Raw genomic sequence first — 22,835 nt, 5'->3', positions numbered from 1 at the left:
CTTGTGTTGAAGTTGGGGAACAAACCTTGCAGTTCTGGTGTTTCCTATATTTGTTCTGACGTCTAGGGTTTACAGATATCGCTTGTGTACATTGGGCAAACTGAGCTGTCATAAAACGCACATTTAAATGCTCCTTAAGATCAATATACAATGTGAAAGAAGGGTTATAAATGTAAGATATGTGGACAAAGAGAACTTCATTGTTATGCACTGCAGAATCTAACCTGTTTGGGAGCTCTGATTGTAGAAAGTGAAAGAAAGGGCTATTGACTTCTGCAATTAATGATTCATTCACAGAAGTGGGAATTCCTGTTATAGGAATTATTATAATGAATTGAATTGAATTGACTTCATTACTTACATCCTTGATATACATGAGGAGTAAAAATCTTTGTGTTATGTCTCCGTTCAAATGTGCAATGTGCCCTTTTTACACACTTGTCTCTGTAAATGTCCTCAATAGTGGGAAGTTCACATCTACAGATGTGTTGGATTGTGGGTGGCATCACAGTCATGGGTATACAGGGAGTAAAGGAGGGGGCTTAGAACACAGCCCTGAGGGGCACCTGTGTTGAGGCTCAGGGGCAGAGGTCAGGGAGCCCACTGTTACCACCAGCCGGCAATCTGACAGGAAGTCCAGGATCCAGCTACAAAGGCAGGTTATGCATGTTTTTATCAACAGCTAGACATGCACTTGAAAAGAGCAGAGTTGCAGAAAGTTGTCAAAGCAAAGCTTTCTTATTCCATGCAGCCAGGCTAAAGAAGTATGCCATATGGCCCCATGACTATTTCACAATTCTCCAATTTATGACACTTTGACAGACATTGACATGCCATATGCATGCTTCCTAATTTCTTACTGAGGTTCTTGCCACACTGTAATGTTAAATGGATTTTGTACTGACATAATTTGACTCCATGGCATACATTCACAATCTCATGGGACAGACAGCAAAATGGATGAATATCTCTCATCTCTCACGTTGACGGCTTCCTTCTTTGCTCCACTTTGCTGCCTCCCATTAAGTCATGTGAAGTGGGGCACCACAAGCAATCATCAAAGCATGCAAAGTAGAAAATTGAATATTGATGCTCGTTAGTATATTCACAATTGAAAACAGTTAACACATTTAATCTCTGGTTCATGAAAACAGAAAATATGCAGGCATATACAGTAGCAGATTAAACAAACTAGAATGAAAAGGTAATTATCAGTACAGGCAGCTTTGCGACTTGGATGCAGGGATTGATCTCAGACTGTACATGTGGACAAGCACTAGCATTTTGAGGTGCCTTCTGTCTGGTGAACCGTGGTTAGAGTCGCTCACTACAATGTAGAGGAGAGGCACTGAGCAGAAATAGTCACTGGCCAGAAAGAGGGAAGGTGTAGCAGTGGCTCCACAACCAGATCCAGTATCCCTGTTCTTACTGTGGACCTTCATGTCGTGCACAACTTGGACTCAACAGCCACGTTCTGATGCACAACAGAACTGCACAAACCTAACTATCAGTGTCAGGTATGACTGATAGCTAGTCAGTCGATCGTCAGTACTGGGAGCTTTGAAGGTATGGATTTGAGAAAGACATCCATCTGGTGTCCCTAGATTATAAGACAATCAGGAAAATGGGGTTAGTGCAGGGAAATGGTAATGAAGAAAGTATCATCCCAGACCTTATTGAATGTCAGAGGGATCATGAGGGACCAAATAGCTACTCTTGCATCCGTTTCTTTTGTTCTTATGTCCTTCAGGCTAGAAAAGCTGCTGTTCTTACTTGGTATAGAATCTAGGTATAGCTTTAGATTCTCTGCATTGTGGTTAAATCATAGTTCTCCAACAAGTCCACTGTCAATACTTGTTAGCTTTGCCCGTGATCCCTACATCCAATGAATAGATAAGGTGGCAAGGAAGAAGAATAAATCAAATTCAATTAAAAATTATTGAGATATTAACCCTGTTTCTTCACTACTGCTTGACATACAGAATATTTTCAGATTGTATTACTTTGTCAAAATTAATATGATATGGAAGGAAATGGGAAGAAATTTGAGGATTTCAATGCATGTTATAAACATTTTGGCAAAAGTTGTTTTCAATAGGTTTCAGTAAGTACATTTAATGTCAGAAATGTATGGAATATACATTCTGAAATTCTTTTTCTTCACTTTGATGTCATCCCAGCCAACTTGGTAAACCAGTATTTAAAATAGGTTTTGTTTTGGAGTTTTCCTTCGAGACACAGCTAAATATAACAACTGTATAAGTAATAAGAGTGCAGATTTTAATTGTAGAATCGGGGGGTGGGGCAGTGAGCTGCAAACTGAAACAAGGTCTGAGCCAATTAAGTTCCAGGGATGAGCTAGGTGGGCATTACCCTTGTGGTTTGCAGAATACTGTGGTCCTGTAGAAGTTTCAGGTGCAGCATTTCCCTGGTCCTCACAAAAATAGTTGCGTGTGATAACCTTTCTGGGATTTTCAGTTTCACCACCTGGTGCATCGTAGGCAGAGTGGAATTTGTTCCTTGTTTTATTGCTCACAGTTGTAACTTGCTTCTATCATTGGAGCATAGTGTGCTTGGAGTAAGTGAGATTCTTGCCTGCTTTTAGGCAGGTCCAATCAGTGGAGTGCTAAGAAAAGTATATGTTCTCTTGGCCCAATCGTGAGCAGGGCAGCAATTGTAGGACTGCTACTTTATCACAAGTATTTGCTTTTGTTTTAAATCAGATCTATTGTAATCAAGTTCCTCTAGGTGCTCCATTGAGCAAGACCAAACTGCTTTAAAGTATAATCTCCTTTGTTTATTATTTTGTCGGGGGATTTTGCCAAGCGCGTGGTCATGACCAGAATCAACTCCTGCCTAAGCAAGGACCTGGGCCCACTGCAATTTGCCTGTCGCCACAATAGGTCAACAGAGGATGCAGTCTCACCCACTCTTCACTCAGCCTTGGATCATCTGGACAATAACAGTACCTTCGTCTGATACCAATCAGATTGATTACAACTCAGTGTTCAACACAATCATACCCTCAGTTCTAAACAACAAGTTCCAAAAGCTGGGCCTCTGGACCTCCCTCTGTAACTGGACCCTTGACTTGCTCACTGGGAGACCACAGTCAGAGCTGATCGGAAATAACATTTCCTCCTCGCTAACCACCAGCACCGGCCCATCCAACCTCAAGGATGCATACAAACTTAACCAACTGTTTTATTCTCTTTACACCCACAATTGTGGCTAGGCACAGCATAAATGGCATCTATAAATTTGCCAATGACACTTCTACTGGTTGCAGAATTTCAGATGGTGACAAGGAGGTATTCAGGAACAAGATAGATCAGCTAGTTGAGTGGTGTCACAACAATAACAACTTGCGTTCAATGTCAGTAAGACCAAGGATTTGATTGTGGATTTCAGGAAGGGGATGTCAAGGGAATTCACAATAATAATGCTCATCAAGGGATCAGCAGTGGAAAGGTGAGCAGTTTTAAGCTCCTGGGTGTCCTCATTTCTGAAGATCTATCCTGGACCCAACTTATTGATGCAAATACAAAGAAGGCATGACAGCAGCAGTATTTCTTAGGAGTTTGAGGAGATTTGGTATGTCACCAGAGATGTACCGTGTAGAGCCTTTAACTGAATGCATCACTCTTTTGTGTGGACTGGACACTGCACAGAACTGGTAAAACATCAGATAGTTGTAAACTCAGTCAGCTCCATCGTGGGCACTAGCCTCCCCAGCACTGAGGAAACTTTCAAAAAGCAATGCCTCAAAAAGACGGCATCCATTATTAAGGACCCCCTCCCCCCCATCACACAGGACCTGCCCTCTTCTCATTGCTACCATCAAGGAGGAGATACAGGAGCCTCAAGACACACTCTCATTGTTTCAGGTACACCACCTTCCCTTCCACCATCAGATTTCTGAATGGACAATGAATCCATGAACAATACCTCACTATTTTTTTGCTCTCTTTTTGCATTACATATTTAATTTTTTATGTGTAATTATTGTAATTCATAGTCTTTCCATTATAATTGTGCATTGCAGTGTACTTCTGCTGCAAAACAACAAACTTCATGACGTACGCCAGTGACACTAGACCTGATTCTCAATTCTAGTTTTGATCACTTTTGCTGCAATCAAACCAGTCCGTAAAGTGTAATAATATAGGTAAAACAAAATCAGTATGACTATCTTTTCTTGTTTGGCTTATGCTGATTAAGCCTTTCAAATACCTGAAAGCTCTTCCTGTGTTATCTTGAAGTGATTTGCTGGGCAGTTGAGAGTAGCTGCAGAGGCATTCTTACTTATGCATTTGAAATACTTCTTTCATGGGTTTTAGTTGTTTATTTATTTAGAGTTAGAATGCAGAACAGGCCCTTCCAGCTCTGTCACCCAGCAGCACATCCATATTTAATCCTAACCAGATCACAGAGTTATTTACAATGACCAATGAATCTACTAACCCCTACACCTTTCGATAGTGGGAAGAAACCAGAGCACCTGGAGAAAACCCACTCAGTTATGATGGGAATATGCAAACCCGTAAGGAAAGCATTGGAGTTGAAATCCAAATTCCAATCTCCCAAGCTGTGGAAATGTTGCGCTAACTGCTACGCTACTGTTGCGCCCCGAAATCTTTGCAGGCTTATCATCTTCTGTTGGGATCTTAAGAAAAATAGATAAAGATATTAGTTGGGTATGAATGCATAATTCAGCCAACAATTAAATTAAAAATAAAATTAATTTGATTTACAGCCCAGCTCAAAGGGGAAATAAAGATAAATTGGGGGAAAAAAAGACCTTTGAAATAACTTGAGATGGATTTTTATAACTCTTTCTTCTTTCAAATACTGCTTTTAATTAAATAGAAACAGAAGTTTGGAGAGAAATATAATGAGTGAGTAATTCAGTATTTACCCTTTTATAATCATTAAAATATTCCACAGTGTGAAATATGACAAAGGCAAAGGAAGTCTGGCAACCGGTTACCGGTTAAACAAATGAAAGCAACATATATTCTTCATAAGTATATTGGGTCATTAAATATTCAATATAGAACTAAGTTATACAACTTTCCCTTGATTTTTCTTTCTCTCAAGTAAATTCTTGTATGCTATATATGTTTGTTTCTGTACATGAATGTTTTAACATAAATCTGAATAATTTTGAAACAATTAATGGTGACATTAATCTATGCTGATTGAAAATAAAGAAATTATCTTTAAAGAATCAGTGGTAATGTGTGACTATGTTGATTGGTTTGGAACTCAGCAGACCAGGCAGCATCTGTGGAAAAGAGTGCAGTCGATGTTTTGGGCCAAGACTCGTCATTGGAACTCCTGATGAAGGGTTCTGGCCCTTCATGAGGCCTGATGAAGGGTTTCAGCCTGAAACATCGACTGATTATTCTTTAACATAGGTGCTGCCTGGCCTGCTGAATTCCTCCAGCACTTTGTGCGTGTTGCTTTGGATTTCCAGCATCTGCAGATTTTCTTGTGTTGATTGATTCTTTATTGACTATTTTCTTTAAATTGCAGATATTAAAGAAATCATGTACTGAAATCTTGACTGTGGAGCCATCATCTGCATGTGTTGGGCGTAAGTAATATTTTTCAAAGTGTATTATGGGAATTGAGAGTCTAGAGTTAGATTATATAGGAGAGAAATTGCACATGGATGAGCCAGGACCAATATTCGATGCCTAAAGAGTACTTAAAAGCATTACCTAAGATTCACAGTCATATAACCAAGAAAAAGCATGTTTGAGTGGCAGGAAGTACATTCGTTCCTCAAACAATGAAGTACACTGAATCTGTCTGCCCCAGTTCATGCTCCGTTCATCCAAAGCAACTTCAGCTATCAAGCACCCAATTCTGCACTTGTTTTATTCTGCCCACTAATTGGATAAGGGCTGCTTTTTCTCTTTAGACCTCTGGCATTTGAAATCATTGAGTAGGTCTCCACCCAGAAGTTGCTTTGGATGAATGGAGCATGAACTGGGGCAGACAGATTCAGTGTCTTCATTGTTCGAGGAATGAATGTACTTCCTGCCGCTCTGCAATACATTTTGAAAAGCTTAAATGGGAAAAGTGCAAGTGGAAGTTTAGCAGGCAGTAAATAAATTATTTACTGCAGAACGAGGAAACCAGAGGTCCTTGAGCCAGTCCTCATCGGAGGATGAGAGGTGGAGAGGGTCAGCAATTTTAAATTCCTCGGTGTTATTATTTCGGAGGATCTGTCCTGGGCTCAGCACATAAGTGCCATTATGAAGAAAGCACAGCAGCACCTCTGCTTCTTTAGGAGTTTGCGAAGATTCAGCATGACATCTCAAACTTTGACAAACTTCTATAGATGTGTAGTGGGGAGTATTTGACAGGCTGCATCACAGCCTGATATAGAACCACCAATGCTCTTGAATGGAAAATCCTATAAAAAGCAGTAGAAACAGCTCAGTCCACCACCAGCTAAAGCCCTCCCCACTATTGAGCACACCTACATGAAGCGTTGTCGCAAGATAGCAGCGTCAGTCATCGGGAACCCCCACCACCAAGCACGTCCTCTCTTCTCACTGATGCCATCAGGAAAGAGGTACAGGAGCGTCAGGCCTCACTCCACCAGGTTTAGGAACAGTTATTACCCCTCAATCATCAGGCTCTTGAACCAAAGGGGATAATTTCACTCATCTTCACTTGCCCCGTTATTGAAATGCTCCCACAACCTATAGACTCTCTTTCAAGTACTTTTCATCTCACGTTCTCGATATTTATTGCTCATTTATTTATCTATCTATCTATTTATTTATTTATTATTTGCACAGTTTGTTGTCTTTTGTGCACTGGTTGAATGCCCATGTTGATGTGGTCTTTTATTGATTCTATTATTATTATGGATTTATTATGTATTCCCATGCTCCTATTAAACACACTGGCATCTTGTTTCCTTTAAAACACACAGACCCTGTTTCAATGCTCCTTTAAACACTCTGGGGTCCTGATGCCCACACTCCCTTCAAATCCTTCAGGCCTCGGTTTCCTTTAACCACAGAGGGCCGAGCTCCTGCTCTTCTTTAAAGTCACCAAGGCTCACGTTCCTTTTAAAGTCATCTTCACTGGGAAGTTCATTGTACTACCTCATAGGTATATTAATTGGAGTCACATCCACTAGTCCCAAAATACTGTCATTTTAGTGCCAGCAAAATCCTGAGGGTGGTGGAATATTTGAATTTAAATACACCCAGAGGTTTGCAAACATTATAATTTAATTGTAATGGGTGAATTGAAAAATAGGATGGTAATGCTAAACTGGTATTAAATCTTGTTTGGTCCACAGTTAGAGTACTGTTTATATTTCTGGTTGCCATATTAAAAATGGGATACAGAGTCTCTGAAGAGGTTTCAGGGAACTTAAACGCTGGCTTAGACAGATCAGGCTGATGTTCTGCTTCAGAGCAGTTTATTCTATATAATCATATTTAATATTGGTGTCTCCCCAGTTTATTCGCTATAGGATCACTTGTGTGTCCCAGCCTCTGCACAGTTGCTACTGATGCCCTCGTCATATTTTGAGCCATAATCTAACATGCCAAGCCCACTCACCTATTGATTTCTGAGCTAAACTGGAAAAGCAGTATTTTTATTCATTTTGTTAACTCCCTCCATGGTCTTGCTATGCCTTTGTCTCTGTAATCGTCCACTCTTATAGCCAGGTATCAGCACTCCAATAATACTAGACTTTCAAATATTCTTGAATTTAAGTCCTGTGCCATTAGCAACTATAACCTCAAATGCCAAGTTCAAAACTTCCCTTCCAAAACATTTACCTCTCTTTCCTCCTGTAAGACACTTGTTTAAATGTTTTCACTGAACTGAACTTTCGGTATTTAACTTGTATGTTATGTTTTATTTTGCTTAAAAATCCATATAAGTGTGTTATTATTTTAAATATGTGATATAAATAATAGCAATAATAATATTAATAATAATGATAAGTATTTTATTGATCCTGAGTGGGAAATTCTTTTGTTACAGCAGCAACATTTGAAAACACTGTTAACAGTGTGCAGACTTAACTAATAATAAAGTACAGTAATAATATACACCATAATTTACCCATGTGCAATACTGTGCAATAATAATGTACGAAATAATAAAACAGACTATTGTACTATGATGTGTGCTCTTTTGTCACACAGAGATGAACTGTCGTATATGCTTATTGCATTTGGTAGGAAAAATTTTCCGTAACAAACCTTGTGACAGCGGAATTGAATGAGTCTGGTTAAAAGGGTGCTCTGTTGCTTATTCAGTAAGTCATGGAGAGGATGTGACAGATTGTCCATAATGGATAAGTTAGTTTAGTGACCTCTCCACAACTAACTCAAAAGAGTCTGGGTTTTAGCCAAGGACAAACCAAGCCTTTTTGATGAGTTTATTTAGTCTTTTTGCTTCACCAACACCGATGCTGCTCCCCCCCCAAAAAAAACCACAAAGAAGACTGCACTCGCTACAAGACTAGTCATCATCATAGCTTGTCACACCAGCAGCCAGCCACTCTAGTGTTGTTTGGTTGATGTTGAGCAGGTCAGTGTCAGTCAGCTAAATCATGTGAGAGTGCTGCCCACGTTGTGCAGAAGGTGGTAAAAGGATGAACAGACTGGTAAAAGATCTCCAACATCCTGCTGTACACATTGAAGGATCTCAGCTTCCTTAGAAAATGGAGCCTGCTCATCCCCTTCTCGTAAACAGCCTTGGTAATGGCTTTCCAGTCAAGTCTGTTGGTGAAGTGAACGTCCAAGTATTTGTACTCCTCTTCCACCGCAATTCTTCTCCCAGAATGTATGCAGGACTCGTCACAGTCCTCCTCCTAAAATCAATCACTGTCTCCCTGGTTTTGGCCACATTCAGGAGCAGGTGATTCCTCCCACACCACTCCACAAACTTGTCCCCCAGTCCCCTGTACTCCGACTCCTGCCCGTCTCTGATACACCCGACCACTGCAGAGTCACAGAGAACTTCTGCAAGTGACAGGACTCCGATTTGTACTGAAAGTCTGAGGTGTGCAGTGTGAACAGAAACAGAAGCAGAACAGTCCCTTATGGTGCTCCAGTGCCACTCACCACCATCTCAGACAGAGAACTACCCAGCTGTACAAACAGGGTCTATCAGTCCGGTAGTCAGCAATCCAGGAGATAGTGGATTTTGTCTACACCCACCCTTTGTAGCTTCTCGCTTAGAAGAAGTGGCTGGATTGTATTGAAGGCACTAGAGAAATCAAAAACTCTGATTCTCCAGCATCATCGCAGTGGGAGTGAGCTCGCCGGCAATGAGTAGATGATGGCTTCGTCCACTCCCACGTGAGGTTGGTAGGCAAACTGTAAAGGGTCTAATGAAGATCTCACCTGTACTCTGTGGTAAGCCAGGACATGAGGTGTGAAGGCAATTGGTTTGTGATCATTAAGTTCAGATGGAGTCAACTTCTTGAGTACAGGAACCAAGCTGGAAGTCTTTGATAGTACCAATATCTTTTCCTGACTCAGGATCAGATTGTAAAGGTGCTGCAAAATACCAGACAGCTGGCTCGCACAGGCTCTCAGTACCCCGGGGCTGATCCCGTCCGGGCCAGCAGCCTTGCCTTGATGTAGTTGCTCCGGCTGTCTCCCAGCCTGACCTTCAGTCACAGTCGGGTGGGGTAGGGTGGTCTTCCCCATGGAGGCAGGATGCTCCAGAGCGGGGATGTTTGGACCACAGGCACTCACCAGAGTGGAGGGAGAAGGCTGCGAGGGTGTGCGGGATGAATTATTGAGATTTGCTTTAATTCTACCTGATTTTGCCAGGGAGAGAGACCATTGGTGAATTGGTTCACATCTACTGAGGAACACAGAACAACTTTCTTGCACGTCATCCATACAGAGCATTTCATGACAACAGTGCATTGAAATAGTACAAAGTAAAGCAACAACAGAATGCAGAATGAAGTCTTCGATAACAAGGTGTATTGCAGGCAGACAGTAAGGTGCAGGGCCATAATGTGAGCCCAAGAAGCCATCTTTTCATCCTACAGGGAACTGTTCAATAACCTTATGACCGTGGGATGAAAACTGCCCTAGAGTCTGATGTTGCATGTTTGTATCTCCTGTCCAGTGGAAGGGTGAAGAAGAGAGAACGTCCAGGGTGGATAAGATGCTTGATCATGTTGGCTGCCTCAATCAGTCTGTGAGATATTTGTCCTCCTTGGAGCAGTAGAGGCTAGGGAGAGACCTGGTAGAGACATACAAAACTATGAGGGCTAATATAGGATAGAATGTAGGAGGCCTTCCCCATAGAAGAGGTATCTAAAACCAGGGAGCATAGTTTGGGGTAAACGATCGGAAGAAGAACTCTTCCACTCAAAGGGTGGTTGTAATCTGGAGGAGCTGCTTCACTGGATGGTGGAGACATGTTTTCTCACACCGTACGAAGCTCCCTCAGTCATCAGGCTCTTGAACAAAGGAGGTAACTACACTCACTTTCTCATCAATTGAGATGTTCCCACAACCAATAATCTCACTTTAAGGGCTCTTTATCTCATGTTATTGTTATTTATTGCTATTTATTTATATTTGCATTTGCACAGTTTGCTGTCTTCTACACTTTGGTTGATCCCTTTCATTGATCCTGTTATAGTTACTAATTTTATAGGTTTTGCTGACTGTGCCTGCAGGAAAATGAATCTTAGTGATGACGTATATGAACTTTTATAATAAAACTTACTTTGAAACTGGATGTGCACTTCATTTACCAAAGCATTGAAGGCTAAGGACCAAATGCTGGTAAATAGGATTAGTATGGATGGGTAATTGATGGTTGATATGGGCAGAGTGGGCAAAAAGTGTCTATTTCTGCAGTGTATGAATCGAGGTCTTTAAAAAATACCACTAATGGTATGTGAACTTCGAGGAAGATGTGTATATGCAGGTTTCTGTTGAGAGAGAGGAGGTCAGACATTCCAGTCATGTATTAGACTGTTCAGCAGCCTGATTACAAGCCGCACCACAAATTCCACAGTTCAGGATATTTTTAACCGTTTTCTATTTCTGCTTCCCATGACAGATAACTTTTACTGAAGGACACTTAATGTCTTTTTCAGCTCATATAAGTAATAGTTGTATAATGACACCCATGTTCATCTGTAAAGTAAATTTGGATATTCATTTTACTTTCAAACGGGTTCAATTCCCACTGCTGTCTGTGAGGAGTTTGCATGTTCTCCCTGTGACCTCGTGGATTTCCTCCAGGTGTTCTGTGTCCTCTCGAAGTCTAAAGACATACCTGTTGTTAGGTTAATCGGTCACTGTAAATTGTCCCATGATTACGCTAAGGTTAAATCTGGGGTTGCCAGGTGGCGCAGCTCGAAGGACTGGAAGGACCTGTTCTGCGTTATATCTCAATAAAAATAAAAATAAAAGTAATTTCTGGAATATAAACATTCTTGGTTATCATTCGCCTATATTCTGGTATATTATTTTATTTTTGTTTAAACGGGTGTTGGGGTGGAGATACATCTCTACCAAAGGAGGGGTAAGGCACTACTTCCTTCTGCTAGCCTGCAGGTCATCTGCCCCACCCATCAGGGTTGTGAAGCCATGGGAGCAGATGGGGTCATGTGAGAAGTTGGTGCCCATCACAAATCCTGGTTTTGTCCCAACATATCGATGTAGTTATAAAGATTGCAAGACAGCGGCTATACTTCATTAGGAGTTTGAAGAGATTTGGCATGTCAACAAATACACTCAAAAACTTCTAAAGATGTACTGTGGGGAGCATTCTGACAGGCTGCATCACTGTCTGGTATGGAAAAGCTGCTGCACAGGACCAATAGAAGCTGCAGAAGGTTGTAAATTTAGTTGGCTCCATCTTGGGTACTAGCCTACTAAGTACCCAGGGCATCTTCAAGGAGTGGTGTCTCAGAAAGGCAGTATCCATTATTAAGGACCTCCAGCACCCAGGGCATGCCCTTTTCTCACTGTTACCATCAGGCAGGAGGTACAGAAGCCTGTAGGCACACACTCAGCGATTCAGGAACAGCTTCTTCCCCACTGCCATCCAATTCCTAAATGGATATTGAACTCATGAACACCACCTCACTTTAAAACAATATTATTTCTGTTTTTTGCATGATTTTTAATCTATTCAATATATGTGTACTGTAATTGATTTACTTATTATTATTTTGTTTTGCTTTTTTTCTTCTATATTATGTATTGCATTGAACTGCTGCTGCTAAGTTAACAAATTTCACGACACATGCCGGTGATGATAAACCTGATTCTGATGTGACCACTGATGCCAGGCAGACAGTCTCTGAAGAGTATTGATATTGGCTAGGGTCACCCATCTTGTAATGAAGAAGGCAATGGCAAATCACTTCTGTAGAAAAATTTGCCAGGAACAATCACAGTCATGGAAAGACCATGATTGTCCATGTCATACGTCACGGAAAATAATGATGCTGATGATGATAGTTTCAAGTTTAATTTTATCTTGATTCAATGTTAAAAATTTGAGTATCTTCTCAAATGGAATTTTTTTGTTTACAAAAGTTTTCAGAATTAGAATTTGTCTTCTATAATCCTTTTTTTATAGAATTACCTGACCTGTAAATTTGAAATGAAAATCTACCTGGCAAGAGAGTTAATAAGATTTCCAACCTGTTAGTTGCATATTACTCAATTATGGGAAATATCATTGAAAATATACAATTTGTGGATTGATACATTGATTTAAAAAAAAGAGAGTGCAGCTCTCGAGGAAGACCAGATATCATTATCACACCATCAGTGTTCCTTCCCCCAACCAGTAACTGGTATCACTTCATGTAATTGTGTTATTTACTTTTTTCAATCTGTAACAGAATATCTTATTTGTAATTTGACTATTATCATTATTTTAATCAAGACTGATGCAGTATTTTCCAAATTGCTCTTGTCTAATTATGAGTTGTCATGTTCATATTTACAGAAAAATTTGAGATTGTACTGAGGGGAAATGGCTTTAGAGCAGGCAGACAGGAAGATTCGATTGTATGCCGCTATTACATAAATGCCTCCACCATTATAAGTAAGTATATCAATAAATTTATCGTTATTTCTGCATCAATATAGATTTATAGTTGCAATCTTCAGTTTGCGGAACATCTGTGCTCTTCGGGATTAACAATAATCCATTTAATAGAGAGGAAGTCCCATCCCTGCACTGCATTGTTTAATTTACAAGTTCAATTAACGTAAGCTGCTGGACAAAATTAGCAGAAATGTCGGGCACCAAACAAAAAACGATAATTTCACTATGTATAGATGAAATTTGTAGGAGTTTCTGCTGCTGAGTGCTATCAATAATTTCAAAGCTTTAAGAGAGACATAGGAATGTGCAGATGCTGCAGTCTGGAACAAAAACCAGTCTGCTGCAGAAACTCAGAAGGTCTGGCAGCATCTGTGAAGACAGCTGAATAGGTGTTGTTTCGGATCAAGTCTCTGCATCATGATGCTGATGCTGTCTGACCCACTGAGTTTCTCCAGCAGTTTGATTTTTTGCTCATAGCTTTAAGGCATGACTGCTGTTCTCGAAATATAGAGACATAGAGCATTACATCTAGTCCAGGCCAAACTCTTATACTGTTCAGTACCATCGACTTGCACCTGGACCTTAGCCGTCCATATCTCTCCCATTTGTGCATCTCTTAAGTTTTATAATTGAACCCACTCCACCACTTTTTCTGGCAGCTCATTTCACACTCTCACAACCCTCTGAGTGAAGAAGTCCCCCCTCATGGTCCCTTTAAATATTTTGCCTGATTCTGGTTAATTGGAACATTGGTTAATCAAGGCAGCCACTGATTTTGGACAATTCTTAAAGAACAAAAAGTAATTAATAAAATAGCCAGGGTCCCCTTCATTTATTTGCGACCCTGTGTTGCTTAATGAAGACAGGAAGCTTTTGTCGAACAGTTTCTAACTAGCACCAGTCATGTGAACTTGATTGGCTGTTAGACACTACACCATGCTTAGAGCAAACATTTTTATAATAGTGTCAGTTGTGTGTGTTTGTGTTCAATAAGCAGTGAGTTTTGACACTGATGATTAGTGAGTAATAAGCAGTGAGACAATTTAGAATGGTTTTGCTCACTGTAGTTTCAAGCATTCAGACTTGGAGATGACAGAAACAGCCGTGAGTAAATATGAAACGATTTCACCATGTTAGGGACTACAAAGAATTTGAAGGTATCAACAATCACCTTGAATGTTACAATGAAAATGAAAATTTGGAGGATGCAGTTATTGAAAACATTATATGAAGGCAGTCCATTATCTACATTAGGCGATTTTGATTATCTAGATTACACTGATTTTGTTCATTTACAGTCAAGCAAATGAAAATAGCAGCATACACTGGATGAATTCCTTTGTTGATAATTGTTAAGAACTAATATGTAGTTTTATAGTACTGTAGTCGCATTGGTAGCATTCTTATTTCTTTTAAATACATAATCTGTTACTCATTTCAGTGGTAGTTTGTCCTTTTTATACCTTTTTAACTATTTTCATTGCCATAATGAACTGTTCTTGGACAGAATTTGTCCCTTTATGAACGTCAAGGAATTAACACTTCGCAGATCGTTTTGTGTAAATTAAACCTAGTAGTTTTAATTAGATTATTTTTCATTACCAGTAAAGTTAATAGTCCTATCACTGGGCTAAGCCCCACCTAATTTACACAATCACTGTGAAAGTAGGTGAAGACTGATGTCTTATACAGCCGCGAGATAGCTCACCACTGGTGGTGGGGATTCTACACCAAAGCTATCAACACTGAGGAGGGGCAGTGAAATGGAGTCTGAAGGATTTGTCAATGAGAAGTAATGGTGATGGGAAAGGATATTATAGAGGTGGAGATGGTGTATGGATGGTGTATAGTGTAGAGAAAGTAAAATTACATGGAAATGGAAGAGGAGAGAGGAAAGGATGAAGTATGGGGAGGCAAAAGGAGAGCAAGGGAATGTGAATGACAAGAAGGAAATAAGTTGATTAAATAGAGGAAATAATATGAGGTGAGGACAGAGCGAAGAGGGAAGAAGAGCCTTTAGGAAAGGGCGTGCAGCTGTAGACAATGGAATAGAAGGAGAAAGGACGAGGATGATGTGAGTTTACTGAAGAAGGAGTGGATGGAAGATAATGGAGACAATGCAGTGAAGGTGTCTAGGGAAACAAAATGGACAAAGGGAGCTGATGAAGAAGAATAATGAATGGATAGGAGGCAGAAGGGGAGGGACATAAGAGAATTGTAGAAACTGGAGAAGGAAGCGCATTGAAGCAAGGGAAAAAAATGCCTCCAATTTTCCTCCCTAAGCTCTGACCAAAATAAAACACAGGCTTCACTTTTGGATGTTTGTGGAAGTAGTCTATCCAGATCTGAAGTAGTCAACTGCAGGTAATGTTGGTGTGGAAGAATGCCGATGTGTCCAGTGATGGCCGCTGGTAGTTCAGGAGCTATTCAAAGAGCATGGGTTGGAAGTGGGATAGAACAAAAGTGTAGCTTGCAAAATAACTACTAAAAGCATTAAAAACGAAGGAATATCAGGTTCACTACAGTATTAAGTAATTTGAAATTTCAATTTTAGAATTAAAATTTACTTGTGAGTTCATAAATATTTGAACATTTTTGCCTCAGGAAAATTAGTTCAGCAAAGCTTTAGGGAATCTTTTTACACAGGTAGCTGCTTGATTTTCCTTTTATCATATCATAACGCGAGAACTCTTTGTTACAGATGTGAAGATAAGAATTAGCTATGGTAACAATAGATACAGGGATGCAAAGAATTATGACACATGGAAGTTACGTGGTGCAGAGATGTGTGATAATTTTCTGAATATGCAGATATTATTTTGGAAACCTTTATGCATCTTACGGTTTGTTCATCATGTTCCTGATGTTGGATAGTAAATGGTGATACTGATTTTTAGTCTTTTGGAAAGGTGTTAGTTATGTTACAGATGTCCTAACGTGATGCTTACTGTATAGAAACTCTTTATAGCGCAGAAAGAAAATTGGAGAATATTTTCCAATTTAGGGGACACAGAAGTTCATAGTTTTGAATTTTATTCTGATAAAATGTAAATTTCTTTCAGATGATCAAATATGCTTTATTTTTCTTTATCTTGGCCCCATCAAATTTACTCCCTGTTTTGTTATACATGAATTCATAGAGGTTAATTTTCCGGAATGTATGTGTAATTTTGATGTGCATCCATGTCATTCTTGCTTCAAAGTTTAATGGGCTTCTTAAAATAAATGTTAAATTTAATATCTTTGGAAGCAAGTTTTTTCACCAGTTCATTAAACAGTTCAGTCTAAGGAGCTCATCCAATGATTTATTTTCCAGATGAGAGAAGTATCAACGTGATGGATAATTACCTGCTGTGCCCAGCACCTACATTGCAAGAAGTGGGGCAGTAAGTATTCAATTAGTTTAGATCTCTAATTATAAATAAACCAGGTATTTGACAGGATATTATCAAATCTTTGGCTTCACCCTGTACTGCACTGCTTACCATTTCATTATTGTTCATTTCCTTGCAATTTGCTGTCTTCTGTCTGAATCCGAATATATCTGCTGTATTTAACATGTGAAAAATTCAAGCTAGAAGACAATAAAGGATAATGCAGTTTTCTCCAACCTATTCAGGTGAACTTCCAGGACATGTCAGAACTAGTAAGTGACTATTTTGTAGCAGACTTCACTCTAATTGACCTAATGCAATTTTCTGTTTTGCCAGTACTTTAAAGATGAAGGACGCGTCAGTTCTGAAGGTTGTCACCTGAGAGAACTGATAGAAATAGAAAAGCATTTCTACATTCATTGCTGGTTTCTAATTGAATTTGAGAAGGTGACAATGAGCCTTTTTTAGTTCATGTAGGAAGGTGCTCCTGCAGTCCTATTAGTTCAGAGCTTCCAGTATTTTGACCAAGACTCCATGACTATTTCCAAGACTCCAAGTCAGGATGGCGTGCAGTGCAGTGGGGCGGGGGGGGGGGGGGGTGCATTCAATGCACCTTTTTCCTTTGCCATCTAAGTGGTGGTGACTGGAAATTATGAAGGTAGTTTTGAAGAGGACATGACAAATTACAGCAGAGTATTGTGGAACCATGTCTGTATATTAGTGGTTGGATGGATGAGAGAGAGAGGATGAATATTTAAAGTGGGAATGGGTAGCAACCAAGTGTGTTGCTTGACCAGAATCCTGCTGGCTTCTTGAATGTTGATGGAACTCCAGGCAACTGGAGAATATTTGGTTGCCCTCTTGAGTTGTGCCTTGTAAATAGTTGAGAAATCATGAGGTAAGCCATTGTACGCAGAAGATCGAAACTCTGATCTGCTTTTGTAAACTGAACAATTTTGTGGCTACTTGGCAGTGAAGACTTGGAGGATGTTGGCTGTGAGTGTTTGGCAATGTTATGGTGATGAACTATCATTAAATGACAAGGGGGGAGATTTGATCTATCTTGTTGAAGATTGCTGGTACCTTGAGGTTGTAGGTGTTACCTTCCATTTGTCACCCAAGTTTTGCAACATGCATAGACTACTTCACATCAAACCTTAATGGTGGAAGGAAGATCATTGATGAAGACACCTGGACCTAAGACCCTAAGTTGAAGAGGTGCTGTAACAAGTGCTGAAATAATGGGCACCATGGAAAACTAGCCATTCTCCTTTGTACTGGCAAGTAATGAGCTCTTTCCCTTGATTCCAATTTCACAAAGGATCCCTGATACCAGACTCACTTGCATACAATCCTGAGGCTACAGTGGTATTTAGAACTTTGTTGACTTGAAATCCACACTGAGCTATGGTGAACAAAAAAGCAGTATTGCCAAAGACAACTTCTGCCACTTCCCTAATAACTGGAAACAGGTTTGTGGGTTGCAGATGACTGTATTGGTTCATGTTTTTTTTTGGAACAGAAATACCTGCGCAATTTTCTGTTTTGTCATATAAATGTCAGTATTACAAGTTGACGAATTTGTAAGGCTTCGTAAGCAGCTATTAAGTTTCCCCATTAATTAGACAAACAGATGAATTTAGTTTGGGACTGTTAGGCTTGAGGCTTCTGTGGGGCATTACAAATTGCCCCAGTAATCTTCACTCGATGGAATTATTGTTAATCTGGACGGGATTACAAATTTGCAGATGATATTAAGAGTTGGGGGTGTAATGGACAGTGAGGAGGGCTATCAAAACTTGCAGTGGGATCTGGACCAGCTAGAAAAATCAATACAAAAAGACCAAATGGAATTTAATGCAAACAAGTGTGAGATGTTGCAGTTTGGGAGGACAAACCATGGTAGGACTTACACGGTGAGTAGTAGGGCACTGAGGAGTGCGGTACACCAGAGGGATCTGGGAATACAGATCCATAATTCCTTGAAGGTAGAGTTACAGAAAAGTTTTGACACATTGGCATTCGTGAATCAGAGAATTAAGCACAGGAGTTGGGATGTTATGTTGAAGTTGTATAAGACATCGGTGAGGCCTAATTTGGAGTATTGTCTGCAGTTTTGGTCACCTACAGGAAGGATGTCAATAAGACTGAAAGAGTTTCAGAGAAAATTTACAAGGATATTGTCAAGACTTGAGGACCTGAGTTATAGGGAAAGGTTGAAGAGCTTAGGACTTTATTCCCCAGAGTGTAGAATGAGGGGAGACTTGATAGAAGTATACAAAATTATGAAGAATTTGGAAGGGTAAATGCAAGTAGGCTTTTTACACAAAGGTTGGGTGAGACTACAACTGATTAAGGGTAAAAGATGGAATGTTTAAGGGGAACATGAGGTGGAGCTTCTTCACCTAGAGAGTAGTGAGATTGTGGAATGAGATGCCAGTGGAAGTGCTGGGTGCGGATTTGATTTCAATGTTCAGGAGAAATTTGGATAGGTACATGGATGGGAGGGTGTGGAAGGCTACGGTACGGGTGCAGGTCAATGGGACTAGGCAGATTAATAGTTTCTCACAGACTAGATGGGTCAGTGTCTGTGCTATATCGTTCTATGCCTCTAAAACTGTTTATCTGAGGAATAAAGCGAACAACAGCTTTTCAACCTCTTTAAAGATTTTTATTATATTTTTCATTGTTTTATTCTACGGTTTCCAGGCTAGGATAGGATTATATTTGGAACTACAAAATTTGAATTGTCAACAGGTAAAGTGCAGATTCACTTTAAACGAATAAACTTTATTTCTGAATCCAATGCAAAAATAAATCCTTCTTGCTATACTTGTGTTTTATAATGGAGTTTCTATATCTGAATTTTGAATGTGCAGGTTTCCTTGTTGAAATATTCCTCTAGGTTAAAAACCAAGTTGGTGCCACTGAGGTCCTGTAAACTAAGCATTGTGATCAAAATGCTATTATTTGAAATCTATTTCTTCCTCAAAAGGTTCATGTCATACTTTAATGACACTGAAAAATATGCCAATATTTTTGAAAGCTTGCAGCATTAATTAAACTTCAGGAACTTAATTGAAACTGTCATTTCATTAGTGCTTGCATCTTTTTCTCCTTCTGTCTAGCTGGATGCTGACTGGAGTAATGAGTAGCTTTGAAAACATGGCCATACAAATGTAGTCTCGTTTTCTCGGACAGGAAAACAAAGGGCTAATGGGGTGGACAAAGTGAGACTAAGAAATACAATTCAGCAACTGTGCTATCCATGAGATTCTGCTGTTATTATGACTGGAAGGTTGATGAGGAGGAAGATGTTTAAAAAAAAATAAAATGAATAAAAAAGTTTATATTATTTGTATAAACAACTTGAATAACCAATGGTGAGAAATCAGTTACTGCAGCTTGTCAGTTGTATAGATCTTTGTTTAGTGTTCAATCTTCACTGTACTTCTGTATTGTTGCTCCTTTCTACATCTCTGCAAATGTTCTGAATAAATATATGTTTTCAGAAATGATCAGAGAATGTAGAACACTTAATGGTTGAACAACATTGAAATCCCAGCTTGAGTTTTACTCTTTTAGCTTATAGGGTCAAAATTACATTGATAGCTGAATTATACCAGCAGCAGCTTTGTTTAGCATGTAGTCTCTGACTTATTTTCTCTCCTTAGAAAGTAGTAGACAATTGGTACTAATTGTAATTCTGATGTATAGGTAGATTAAAGAGGAACCCTATTTTGGTGAACTAGGCCCATTATGTTGATTTGCTGTCTGTTGTCCCAGTAGATCCTTACTTAAGTGGATGGGTTCAGAGGACATATGTTTGTTGGTTCAGCACACCTTTGAGTCCAGGAGCAAGGTCGAAGTGACAACAATGACCCCAAATTAAAGGCAAAGCTTGGGATGAGGTCTTGTCTATTATTAGAACTGCCATTGGTTTTAACTAATTAATTGTATTTCGTACTGACAAATAAATTAATGCAACTAAAATTGAAGTAAATGATAAAAAACTACACAAATTACTTGAAAATTAAACTAAAGCAGAATGAGTTTGACGTAATTAACCCTGTGCTTCCAGCATAATGCCAGAAACTCTGACCCCATGTGTATTAATAGTCTAAAATTCTCTAGATGAAACTGATCTATTGACTAAAAGCAGCATAAAGATGGTAGAAATTTTACTACATAATTGGTTGTGAAGTTAATCTCATACCACTGTAAGGTGTCTCACTGTTGGATTAAGAGGCTGTTTAATCACACAGACTAAATGATTACATGCTATCAGTTTGAAAGCAATACAATGCAATTGTATTGTTTTAACTATCCTCTTTAAACATAGATCTCTTGTTGGAAAATAATATTTTGTCCGTTTGTTATCATAATAAAGTAAGTTCAACTTCTAATATATCTCAAACAAAGGAAGGTGCATCAGATTGACAGGAACCAAATAGGTGACCAAAAGACAGAAGCTAAGTTCTTATCTAGTATCAAGATCAGGTGTTATTGAGAAATGCTATTAGACTAAACAGTTTGATCTGAAATCGTGGTTTGTTGTGCAAGTGTAACTCTTTATTTCAAACAGTTAATATCTTGGTAAATTATACTTCAGAAGCATATTGGGTCAAAGTTATTTACCAAATCTGCAAGATTTGAAATAATTAATGCTGCAATTAATGACAGTGACTAATAAATCAATTTATTTCAATTAAGTAAATACGTACATAAGCCTTTCCTAATTTTAGCTGGCCCATTTGCCATTATACTTGCAGGTACGGTTTTCTCTGATGACTGACTGATTCCAGCTCTGCTGGCAGATGTCTGGAATTTCCTCTAACAGTCACTTCAGGCCTCTTAAAATGATGCTTTGGGCTTCCCCAAATGTATCATCCAGGCCTTTGGGAATGTTGCTTCAGGCATGTTCCAGTAGACCCTCAGGCTCTTATCCAACAGATGCTCAGTGTTTTAACCAATGGGTACTCTGAGGAATGTGCTTGCATCAGATGTTAATTACTTTTACCTGAACACTCTAGTTATAGTGTCTCGCTGTAGGGGAGTTGCACTGGTTGTGTTACCATGATAATTCCATATTTCATGGTGGACAGCCTTGAAAGCTTGTGTTTCCTTTAACAGGTAACCAACGAGCACATTAATGTCACAATGGCATTAGATGCAAAGCTAGGTTTTGATCTAATTTGCAGTTGCCAAGAGAATTTAAACTTGCTTTTTACATTCTAAATCACTTCTTATGCTATCACAAATTTTAAAAAAATGACCTCAGCTAGTTTCATAATGATAAAAATTTCAAAGAAAGCAATGGAACATTCCTTTGTGACTTGTTTCTGGCTCTATCAACTTCTCCCCCTTCTCCACGGCAGCTCATCTGGACATCCCAGCGAACTAAACGGTGCCTTCAGATGAAGTAGCAAAGCAACTGCAGCTGTTTTCAAAACTAGGGTACTGCGTTTAGCGCTCATCGTTGTGCTGGGGAAACCAAAAGCAGAGTGGGTGACTGAGCACCTTCCATTAGTCGTCAAGGATCAGTTCAAGGCTTTCATTCTCTTCCTCATTCCCAGTCTGACTTCTCCGCCTTTGGCCTCCTGTATGATTGCAGTCAAGTTCATAGAGTTATAGAAAAGTACAGCATAGAAACCGGCCCTTTGTCCCATCTAGTCTGTGCTGAACCATTTAAGCTGCCTACACCCATCCACACCATAGCCCTCCATACCTCTACTATCCATGTATCTATCCACACTTCTCTTAAATGTCAAAATCGAGATTGCATTCACCACTTCCGCTGGCAGCTTGTTCCACACACTCTCACGACCCTCTGAGTGAAGAAATTTCCCCTCATGTTCTTCTTAAACTTTTCATCCTTAACCCGTGACCTCTAGTTGTAGCCCTGTGTAAGGTTGTGAAACAGCAACTCATCTTCCGCCTCAGTGTGTTACAGCTCTCAGGATACAGTATTGAATTCAACAATTTCAGAGAACTAAGCTTTTTTGTTTGCGTCAGAACTAGTCAGTTCTGGCGTAAGGCCAACCACCTATAATATATTCTCCATAGATGCTGCTGGTCATTACTTTCAGATTTCTAGCAAACACTGTATCCCACATCTTGCAGTCATTTATCGAATAACTGATAACAACAAGAGCAATGTGTCACCGAGTTAATCTTGCCTTTACTTGCTTAGATAATGTCTGACATACTGTGTATTTCCAGCACGTCTTGTTTTTATTTTTAAATTTAACTTTCTTTCCATTTAAGTAATATTCCACATTTTTACCTTGTAACTGAAGTGAAAAAGCTCACAGTACTCTGATTTTTCTCCATTTCATAAATATTTGCAACCCCCATATGATT

The 22,835-nt window shown here is 39.4% G+C and overlaps 1 protein-coding gene across 2 annotated transcripts in view; it reads left to right on the top strand.

Moving 5' to 3' along the window:
• The window catches only part of antxr2a (ANTXR cell adhesion molecule 2a), a 226,464-nt gene that overhangs the window by 76,845 nt on the left and 126,784 nt on the right, over positions 1-22,835 (top strand). For both annotated transcript variants that reach the window (XM_073065216.1, XM_073065215.1), the window contains exons 8-10: positions 5,539-5,599; positions 12,997-13,095; positions 16,415-16,484. In XM_073065216.1, coding sequence (XP_072921317.1) covers positions 5,539-5,599; positions 12,997-13,095; positions 16,415-16,484 — 230 coding nt within the window. The remainder of the gene's footprint in view (positions 1-5,538; positions 5,600-12,996; positions 13,096-16,414; positions 16,485-22,835) is intronic.

This window comes from Hemitrygon akajei, chromosome 13 (assembly GCF_048418815.1).
Source record: "Hemitrygon akajei chromosome 13, sHemAka1.3, whole genome shotgun sequence".
Lineage (NCBI taxonomy): Eukaryota > Metazoa > Chordata > Chondrichthyes > Myliobatiformes > Dasyatidae > Hemitrygon > Hemitrygon akajei.
Note: the sequence above shows the minus strand (reverse complement) of the source record. Positions and strands in the feature narration are given on the sequence as shown.